Source organism: Anopheles gambiae, chromosome 2 (genome assembly GCF_943734735.2).
Source record: "Anopheles gambiae chromosome 2, idAnoGambNW_F1_1, whole genome shotgun sequence".
NCBI classification, from domain to species: Eukaryota; Metazoa; Arthropoda; class Insecta; order Diptera; family Culicidae; genus Anopheles; species Anopheles gambiae.
The window spans coordinates 110,688,859-110,699,711 of NC_064601.1; the positions used below are offsets into that span (position 1 = coordinate 110,688,859).

Below are 10,853 nucleotides of genomic sequence, written 5' to 3' on the forward strand. Positions count from 1 at the left end.
CATTTTTGTTTTAATTACGCGCTCAAATATAAATCTTTTATTCCATATCACAATAAAATATAACAGCAAAATACCGATCAGAAATGACGTCTGCGGTGGAGATAGGACTGATTCCCCCGCCTTCGGCAACAGAATAGCGTATCCAAAAAGGTTCCATTTCACACAGGTTTTTCGGGTCGGTATGTTTGAGGTGTTGCTAACTAAATGCTGACTTTTGCCTTACGTAGGAGGAAGATTAATTGATTCGTTTCGCTGTTAGTAAATGGTGAGGATTTTCTTACGATTTTTGTGTTTTTTTAATGCAGCGGCACTCAGTCCGTTTGCGAGTGGATTCAAGTGGAACGGAAAATATACGCTACATGCGGTACAGTAACTAATGCTGATCTTGTTTTCCATGGGCAGTGCTGTATTCGTCATTTCCTTTTCTTTTAATTGACTAAAAATCTCATTCTCCAGCACGGTTGCACGGATGCGACGGCACACAATACACAGGATGACAGCATTCTTTCATACTGCTGCTTGGTAGCGAAAAAAAGGACAGCACCTTTCCTAGCACCATTCCAATGAGGAGCCCCGCGCAGGCTGTGGTAGCGAAACGGGAACGAAAATAGAAGGATAAAATGTCATAAAAGCTAGCCTAAATTCGAATGACTTTTGAAGTGATGCGGGGTGAAGTGGCGATGCGTGGCGATGCGCACCCAACAGGGTCGACTGCTTCCCACGACTCGTTCTCTGCACGCTCTATGCGGTGGACTCGGGGCCACCAGGCACTTTTCCTTGCTTGCGCAGTTCGGCGACGTACTTGCGAAGGTAGGTCATGTAGTCTTGCATTAGCGTTGTGTAGGCCTGTCGGGGGGGGGGGGGGGGGGGGGAGGGAAATAGAGTAAATTAGACCGCCTTTTCGTCTTTCTTTGGTATCATCCGGTCTCCTACTTACAGTGTCTAGCACGTAGCGGGGGATGTAGCCCTTCAGATCCAAGCAGAGCAGCCACTCGAAGATGCAGTGATCCTTTTGATTTTCAAGCTCCCGCATCGCCCAACATGACACCTTGTTTTCTCCTCTGCAAAATAAACGCAAAATGATTGCCAATAGTGACGTAAATCCTTCTCCTTGCACAGCGCATCCACCTTACCGAATGTATTTGGTGTTCTGTGGCGCACCGGGATAGTCGATACTGATCGCTGCGCTCACGTAAACGTTGCTACACTTTGCCGTCGATTCCGCTTCCTCGCGCGCCGCGTTCCGCTTCTTTTTCGCACTCCCTTCCACCGGCTTCACCGACGCGGCCTTTCCCTCCTGATCGTCCGTGAGTGCGTCGGAAAACACGTCCTCATTCTCGTACGAGACGGCACCGCCACCGCCCGCACCGGTCGCAAAGTCCTGGGCGCCCAAGCTTTTGCTGAGCGTCTTAAATGCAGTCTTATCTTTCTGTTCACTACCATCGGCAGCACCGGCCGCCGGTCCGTCCGTTTTGAGCTCGCCATGCGATTGGCTCATCTGCGGTACGGATTTCGACGCTGGGATGCGCCCCGAAACGTCCCCCTTGCCGATGCTACCGACGGACGATTCTTCCCCGCTCTCGTCGCTTTGCCCTCCGACCGAACCGTTGCCCTCGTACTCTTCCGTCACGGGGGAAAGATTGATCAGCGGGTTCGGCAGGATGTCGACGCCCTCGATGACGCGCCCATCGCGGCACAGATGCCAGCAGCGCAGGTTCACGAAATCGCGACACTTGACCACACCGCCACCACCGCCGATCGTGGCCTGGTAGGAAATGTCCGTGTGACTATCGATTTTCTGAGAAAACAAAAAAAAAAAAGAAAAGAAATCAAACAGGGATCCATATCACTAGGCAGCTTTGTTAAGGCACTTACCCGAATAATCTTCGATTCCAGCAGCGTTGGGTTCCACTTCGGCACGTCCTCAATCTTGTAGAACAGCTCCTGCAGCAGCTTCCGGGCGGGGTAGTGAATCTTCGCGGTCAGCTTGTAAATCTTGCCAATCTTTTCCTGCTGGCAGCTTTGTATGGTGTCCCCCTTGGCGGTTACCTTCTCGATCTTCCACCCGTCGGATTCGAGCAGCATGTACGCCTTCCGCACACACTCCGTGCCCATCTTCTTGAACTCGTCGTCCTGCATAGCGTGTGAGACAGACAAAAGCACACAAACAAAAATCAATCACTTTACTGTACACGTTCTGAACATCTCCTGCGACATCCGAACAGCCCAAACCCTCCGATCGAACTGATCTCCATCAATCTACATCGAACAGCCGCCAGGTCGGATTTTATATACCCATATGGGGAAGAACAAACTAAATTTGAATAAAATATGCCGATCCCGATTTCTAGAACTTCTCCCTCGATCACATTCGATCGGGCGAACCGTCGACCACTTCTGAATCTGAATTGTCGATTGCGCTCGTTGACCTGGAGCCCAAAATCTTTTCAATGTCAACCGTGTGGCGTCACGGCTCGGGATTGCGTAAACCGCTGCTTTACATTGCATTACAATAACATATGTTACCTCCACCAGCGTATGCAGCGTACCGAGAAAGTTACACACGACCGCATTTTCGACCACGATCGAAACCGATCGGTCCACAACATCACACCCGTTGGCGTGTTGCTTTCGCCTTTGGAAAAGATTGGCCAGGAAATGTTTCATCTTTTTTTTTAGCGATGCGAACCTATTCGTACGGGCTTGCTTTACGAACTGAACGGTTGATCCAGACGGGAAGTACTAGTTTGAGATTCCCCAAGCCAAGCGAACAATCTTGCCTTGAGAAACGATTGAACGATGAATGGGAATCTTTCGCTCTTGTTCTGCACATGATGCTAATTGAATCATGGTAATTAAAAACCACGCCAATACATCGTTTGATCTTTGCCCGTATGGCTCTACCACAACCACCATTCCTTCCCCATCGTCGTACCTGTTCGTCTTCATCGTCGTCGTCGTCGCTGTTGTGAATGGAGTCGAACGGTGAGTAGAAGTTGCCTATGCTTTCCGTCCTGCCCGCCTGCATTGCGCTTAGGAATGGATCCAGCAACGGGGTGCGTGCATCCATCGAACCGGGATTGGTGATTGCTGGGAATGTTTTAATAGTGTATTAATATTTTTTTCCCCTCAAAACCCCATCTAGCAAAACTTGTATACCCACCAACGAAATAGTTTCGCGCATATCGCTCCTGCGGTATCACGCGACAGTCTAAAAACCATGCTTCGCCCCACGCTAGCACAAACGAAACCACTATCAAAAGCACCTCGAACACCGGCTGTGGTGTAGCAGTCCACTGGAATGTAATGAAAGGTTAATAATGTGTCCTTTTGGTCTTCAAAGACAGCTAAATACGCTCTACTTACATCGTAAAGAAATACTTTGCTAATAAGAAATGCACAGGAACTAGTTGTAGATAACTGGAAGGAAATGATTTGCAAACAACAAAACGGACGTTAATGTTAATATTTCGCCTAGTGATCGCACCGTCCGGCATTGGGTGCGCTAATCGCAATCCACACTTACCGCTATCACTAGCCAGTGGCTGATGCTCAGCAGCCCATAAAACAGTATGAGAAAAATAAACCTAATGAGGGCAGCAATAACGACATCAAACAGCGATGTGTAGACCGTATAGTGCAGGACCTGAGTTTGCAGTGCATGGATCACGTTGTCGCCGGTAATCTAAAGCGGTAAAGCAAAGCATTTCACTAGTGAGAACGTTTCCCCCTTTCATCGTGAAGCTCATGGCTCGCAAAGCAAACGCACCACCACGCAGATGATCCACAGCAGCGAGATGAACACGACATCGAAGGTGACGAACAGGCAGAAGAACCTGCGGACGACCGACATGCGCCCCTGCTCCATGTACCCGGCAATGAAGTCTTCGCTCAGCAGATTCACCGTGTGCGATTGCGATCGTGTCACTGCGGTGAAAGAAGCGAAACATTACAACACATTAAGCGATGTAAGGGCAAGTAAGTTTGTGCAAGCGTTCCTACTCACTGGCGAGCGCATTCATCGGCGGCCCACTGCCGTACCCCCGGGGTCCGTGCATCATAAAAGGGTGATGGACGACCGGTGTGTGTGCTGACTGCTGCAGCTGCTGCTGCTGTTGCTGGATGGTGTAGAACGAGTGTACGGCCGTTCGAATCTCATCCTCCTCTGCCATTATACTGCGGGAAGCATATGGGAATGCTTCGCAACGGCTACTGCCACATTAAGGGTGAGCTGGAAGGGATTAACGCGATTATTAGCATTTGATAGTAAATATGCGTTGTTATGTTGATTGTACAGAACATGAGTAATGATGTTGAAACATTGTTCTTTTACCGAATTCGACCACACTACCAACTGAACCTTACATTACAAAATAAGATAATAAACGACAACAATGTGGAGATTGAATGGACAGTGCGACAAAACTCAACACAAATGTTCAATGTTGCGGCAACAGTGCGACAACATGAACAACGATTTTTAGCATAAACTAGCAAACCCTCCCGTGCTGATAATACCTTTGTTTACAAGCCGTACAAGACTAGACACACTTCCTATTGCCTGCTGCTCTGCGCGCCTTGATGACCGCACCCATACAACCCAGCCAAAGAGCTAGCAAGTGTTTCAATTGCGCTTCGAAGGTGATAAGGTGCAGGGGTATTTACAAATGGGAACCAATAAACGCACACACACACACACACACATACTACAGTCTAACACATATGCTAACCGCCACATTTACACACAGAAACACACCGACCAAGAGGGAACAAAACGGAACAAACAAAAAGGCCAAGAACAACAAACGACACGACGCATCCGATGACTCATGGAATGCATGTAACGGAGGGGTGCATTATCACACAGCGGTGGTGTTGGTGTAAGCATTATCCATTTACCATTGCAAAAAAACAGTGGGAAGAAGATGCTGCTGCACACGCGGGTGTGTACCAATTTTCCGCTAAATCTTCCGCAGCGACCTAATCGCGTCCACTCATCCGCAGCGAGATGATTTCCGGGTGCTCGCGCAGCTTGTTTCGTTGGCACACTCCTTGTGCACGGGGGCACCGAGATAAGATACGGCACAAGTGACCTTAGCCGGGCGCGTCTCGTCGATGTTGTCCCACGGGTCCGTTGAACCTTGGCGGTTTGGCGGCTGAAAAACAGCTGATGTTGGAACGACGGGTTCTTCGGTGGAAAGGGTGATTTTGCCACCGCCGCTGCCACACCCGGCCGGCCAAGATTAGACAAAGAGAACGCGGGAAGCGAAGCTAAACAGGATGAAGAGCAGCAGCAGCAGAAAGGACAGAAGGCACTTGAACACTTGCGTGCAGATGACTTTCATTTTTTGTTGTGTCGAGGGAAAAATCGCGTTTCGCGCGCGCCTTTCGCCTGGGATGACGTAGGTATTCGGTTGCGGTGGCTAAATTTCTCTCGCTCGTGTCGATTCCGTTCGCCTCAGGCAGGCTAAGGATTGGTGGGTGGTGGAGGGAGTGAGGAATGTAAGGAAAGGAAAGGTCAATTAGTAATGATGCCGTTGATTGTTATTTGCACTCAAACACGCGCACGCACACTCACACTTACGCGGGTCGTGGTTTGTGTTCAAATCAAATGCACCAACCCGTATTGTTTCGCTCACCCGCGGCCAAACACAAACGCATCAGATTTTGTGTAGTTTTGCGTATTTCGATGATGTTGTGGTTTTGCTCCGTAGCCACCGTGCACGTCTCAGCCCCACACCCCTTGTGGGACACTGCACGTCTCGCTCGATTGTACCGTAGGAGAAGGAAGTGCACGGCAGTGTGTTCGCTTTTACAGCGCAAACCCTGGTGCAGGTGGGTGTTTAGTTGAAGAACTTTCCGTTCCTATTGCTTATCACGATCACTTTCTATTGTGCAATTGGCAAAAACGCAGTTTTTAGTTGGGAAAAAACACACACGCAAATTGCATAGGGGGATAATTGTAAACAAATCACGATTCTGCTGGCTACTGTCAAATTTGACAACGACCCGGATGACAATTTCAGCACGGAAAATCGGGTTGACATTTGATGCAAGTCGCTTTCCGTTCCGCTTTTCAGACGAAAGCGATCTCACTATGAGCAGCGTGCTGTGAGAAAAAAAGGAAGGGGAAAATCAGTGCAATCATCGTCATGGTAGTCATGGCGAAAAAAAGGTATTCTCCCCTCTTTCACTTTTTCCACCGTTACATCCCTAGTACACTCTGACTCTTCCTTTCTATACAGTTCATCTGTTGACTTGTTGTACTGCCGTGGTTGGATTTGATCCGCAGTACATCAAGTCAGAACATCTCAATTAAACATGTAAACCATTGAAGGCTTCGAAATTTGGGTCGTTGAAAAGGCACTAGTAGACGCATCGAACCTTGAAGCAGAAATAGCTCCACGCACAAGTGAAAATATTGACGATGACATCGTGTTGCCTTTGATGATTGCATGGTGTTCAAGAAACAACAAGGGATGATGAAGAGCAAACGATGGAGAGTGCAAGTAATGAATTTTGTTTTCGTGAATTGTGGAAACTAAATTTGATTCTTTTTGAATGGAAGCTGCTGATTTAGAATCCAAGCTAGACAAAGAAAAAGGATTTGAAGAAAAGAATTGAAAACAGAATGTATAAATCCTCCAAATGCAAATAATGACTGAAACAATTTCAATGTGACTAGCAGTGGAAAAGGAGTGTATGCTCTCTAAGCATGGATGAATTTGAAAATAACGGAGGATGTAAGAACACTGCAAAACAGCACATGTTATGTACATGTGGCCAGCCGGCTCTGTCAATCAATTTACACTACAAACCATTAAAAGCACGTGATTTTATTTAGCTTTTATAGGGTTCTTTGCTGGGTGCTATTATCGAGCTTATTAGGCAGGCCTTTAGGCTTTAGGCCTCTCTGTGATTCATAGGAATGTTTTGAAATTGTGCATGCAGGTCAGAAATACAAAATACAACACGAATCAATACAATTATATTATGTTTTAAAGTAATTGCTTAGATGTGTATTTCCTTCAGTTTTAATGTGTTCCATCGTATTCAGTTGTTTAAGTATCTTTTGTGATATTGCCGTGGCTTGGCTAAAACGATGTTGTACTTATTTAAAACAATACTTGGCTCACTTCTCACATTTCGCCCTAAAACGCCTCTATAACAGTATCGAACATCTGTGTCGGCCAGGGGCCCCAAAAATGGCACCTTCGCCCCGCTCACAAGTAAAATTGCTACTCAATCCTTCTCTGACTAGGACATCTGATACAATCCCCTTCTAAACGCTTCAATCAAGCCTCTAATTTCGTGTGATCGCTTAGGGCCTCCACTCGTCTTAATCCGCCATTGCTAATAATCTCACACAATCCAAATAAGGCCTTTTGTGGTGCATTTTTTCCGTTTTAAATTCAACTCGATGCGGTATTTCTGGGTGTACTTAGAAAGGTTCTAGGCTCTCTAGGTATTTTCAATCCATGTAATATTCCTCTTGATTTTCAACGTTAACGATTAATGGTCATCGCCCAACTGGGTATCTTCTTCATCGTCAAACACTGCTTCATGTTTTGTTGATGCCTGTCATGGCGAAAGAATCACCCTCTGCAATTTAAAAACTTTTTTTACATTGACAACAGCACTCTGTAGGGTATTTTACACTTACCTAGAGGCTGTAAATCAACTATTGGTACGGGAAGATGTTCATCATCTTCTCATGTTTGATTTTACGTTTTCTTCAACGCATCGTGTGTCCTGTACAGTATTTCACTTTAATTTAACTGATTTGGGATATTTGATAAGCTCTTTCAACAAAATAATCAAGAAATATAGTCCGCAGACAATTATTGCACGTTTTACAAATTTAAACAATTCGTAGATGATCCAATGTTCTCCTCAAACCACAATACAATGGCGGCTCGATGTGGGGAAGAAATTTTTACTCACTCCAAAATCCGACCTCATCATGATTTCATCATGTGAGCGTCTGTTGCTTGATCATCTCATTAGAGCAATCATCGGCGATAGGTTTGCTCACCATACAAACAAAATCATCTCGCCTCAGCGAGGGGAAAAAGCAAGCCTGCTCAGTACGCAGGAGGAAACGATGATAGCCTCTCAGTATGGGTTGAAGCAGCTGTCATTGAGCTCGCCATAGTGAGAGCAGGCTGGATTGTCATTTGGGTAACGATAAAAACATACGTTTGAGCTTGTTCCTACTGAACGGGTATACACAGTAAGAATTTTGTTTTATTCAGCTGATTGAAAAAAAATCGCACGTCTTATATTATACGTCGATAAATAAACGAAAGGATAAATGAAAAATCGGCAATTTTAGCGTGGTCATCTGTTAATCGGTAGGCATATCAAAAATCGGTAGGAATACAGATATCAGATCTGATCACTCTGTATGAAGCAAAAGGTGTTCGTGTAAATTTTTCACTAGGTTTTAAGCTCAAGCAGTTTTAAGTTGATGTTTCGAGTAGATCGTTATTTTCTCTTCCTAATTTTAAGGTTGCTCATGTGGGTCTTCGTAAATTAGTGAAAATGATTGGTGGAAGCGTTTATCTGCTCGTTTGGAAAGGTTTTTAAGGTTTGTGGTTGCTCTAGAAAATTAAAAAAGTGGTAGAATTTTTTTTCACTAATAAGATCATTAAGTTATAATTTTGTCATGCGGTAGGTATTTCAATATTTGTCCAAAAAATATTGATTTCATCCTTTGAAGCACTTTTGTTCAACTCAATAATTATTTCAAACTTTTAAATTGTGAAATAAAATCGTTAAAAATACAACAATAACAACAAACAATACAGGAATTCCCAAAATATTTACCAGTTGCATACTTTCAGGCGTATTATTCTCTTGACGCTGGAGAGCAAAAGCGAATTTAAAAACAAAATAGCCGTTAAACAAACAATAATTTATAAGAAATTATTTAATCTTATTGTTTGCTCAAATATACACTTTTTTGATTGTTTATTGTATAGAAACAATACCATAAATAGTCTTAATGTAATGGGCAAGAATCATTCCTGTAATGATCAATAAACAACGCATCAAAACGATCCACTTGTAATCGCCCCGCTTCCCGCTTAATGGTGTGTAAATGTGGGAACGTGCATCTTTGCTTCAGCCCGCAGGACATTTCACCGTCCAGCGTCTGTCAGCCACAATCGGGTGTGCCACAATCACAGCCCGTGCCTTCAAACCCAGCCCAGCCAAAAGAGTCCCGAATTGTACGTACGCTGCGAGTGTTTGTCTGTGTGTGTGTGTGTGATTAAACGCAACAGGGTGCAATTAGTTCTGCCGTTTAAAAGCATGCTACCGGTATTTGACACGGTGCGTCGGCTGCATCGGCTCCCACCGGCATGTGCACACGGCGGGACACGAACAACATGTACTGAATAATCACACGATCGTACACCGTTCGCGTCGCGATCACTTTACCAGCAAAACGCCACAAAATCCGGCACCGCACCCGTACCCACTGGTTGCACTGGAGAGGCCATCTCTACCGAAATTAAAGCATAAAGCCTCGCGGGCAAAACGCACCGTTTTGATACGATCTGCTTCTGGTTTCTGGGTGCGCTCCAATGTTTGCAAATGCTAACTTCCGAACATCGGCTGACAAGATATCATCTCCAACATCGGCCATGTCTCGGCGTCGGCATGCGCTGCCGACCGGGGACCCCCGAATGTGAATGTGAAACGTCCAACAAAAAAAGGTCGATTAAAACCGAAATAAAAAAGGTACACACACAGAAACACGTACTGTCTATATTCACAGAAGTCATTGCAATCGCAAAAAATGAATTCAAACAAGGGTAGCAAAGCCGGAGGGAACAGCAACCGCCAACTCCGGGAGAGTCTTTCAAGACACGGACGGACTATGCGCAACGCAATCGTCTGCTTCTCACCTCAACACCCATTCGGGCCGGTAAAATAAAGCTACAAGCTCCCCAACCAGCAAACAGCAGGAGCTGCCGGTCAAAGACGAGCTGGATTGATTTGAAATGCTAATTTTTGCTCCTTTTTAGCCTCCCAATTCGTAGCGGTAGAAACAAAACTCCTCCAAAAAAAAGAAAACCCTCTCTTTTCGAACATGGAGCCAAGTTGCGATAACACTCCTCCCCCTGAGGGCACACCGGATTGTGATCGCGGTCCGCACCGGGGTGAATACAGATCTTCCGTGCCACGGGGAAAACATGAGGCGTTCCCGGTTCGTCGGGTTTTGGGCCTGTGTTTCGGTTGCATGTTGCTACCTTTTTTACGGGTGTATCTTCGGGAGTTTTAAAGGCTCCGCTTGCTTACGCTTGAGGAAGAACTTTCGCCTTTCGCCATGTTGGCGTCGCCCAATCCCTCGCACAGCCCCCCAAAACCGGACGACCGAAACCTTGGACGATTGTCCCGAACGCTTGTTTCTTTTATTTCTCGTGATCTGTCCAAGGTCTCCCTTGCGCGGTTCCAGTGGCACCGCTCGTTTGCGGGAAGGACACATCGCCTCCGGGGGGCGTTTCGTCTTTCATTATTTTTTTCTTGTGTGTTGTTTCTCTGAAAGGGTTTGACGGAATTTAGGGGCGCATCTCTTGTATCCATGGCAGGGGAGGGGGGTCATGTATCACTAGCAACCGTACGGCGGCGGACAGGCCAAAAAAAGGACACGGGACAAAGTCAATCCTACACACAAAACTACTGAACGCGCGTTGTGTATGGAAAAGCGGCAAGGATATATTATTAATGAAGATTAATGACTGGCTAGTCATCATCGGCATGATCATTCGCTGGTGCAAGGGTTGATAATTTAATAACGCCAGTAGGCAAAAATCGAACCCCGAAAGACGAGCGCTCCAGGAAGC

The 10,853-nt window shown here is 46.1% G+C and overlaps 1 protein-coding gene across 10 annotated transcripts; it reads right to left on the minus strand.

Annotated features, from left to right (window-relative positions):
* Nucleotides 1-2: 2 nt before the first annotated feature.
* On the minus strand, nt 3-6,001 carry LOC1270046 (steroidogenic acute regulatory protein-like). 10 transcript variants are annotated; one of them, XM_061647770.1, is made up of 12 exons: nt 5,585-5,986; nt 4,900-5,467; nt 4,007-4,231; nt 3,770-3,927; nt 3,527-3,685; nt 3,367-3,420; nt 3,164-3,296; nt 2,936-3,090; nt 1,876-2,133; nt 1,134-1,798; nt 938-1,061; nt 3-846 (listed from the first exon to the last, which is right to left on the minus strand). In XM_061647770.1, the coding sequence occupies exons 3-12, from the start codon at nt 4,170-4,172 to the stop codon at nt 742-744; spliced, it is 1,977 nt and encodes a 658-aa protein (XP_061503754.1). In that variant the 5' UTR covers nt 4,173-4,231; nt 4,900-5,467; nt 5,585-5,986; the 3' UTR covers nt 3-741. The 10 variants fall into 10 exon arrangements, with proteins under 10 accessions (XP_061503754.1, XP_061503762.1, XP_061503760.1 ...); XM_061647778.1 differs by having other exon boundaries at nt 4,519-5,467; nt 5,640-5,981; XM_061647776.1 differs by having other exon boundaries at nt 5,622-5,981.
* Between the last annotated feature and the right edge of the window lie 4,852 nt (nt 6,002-10,853).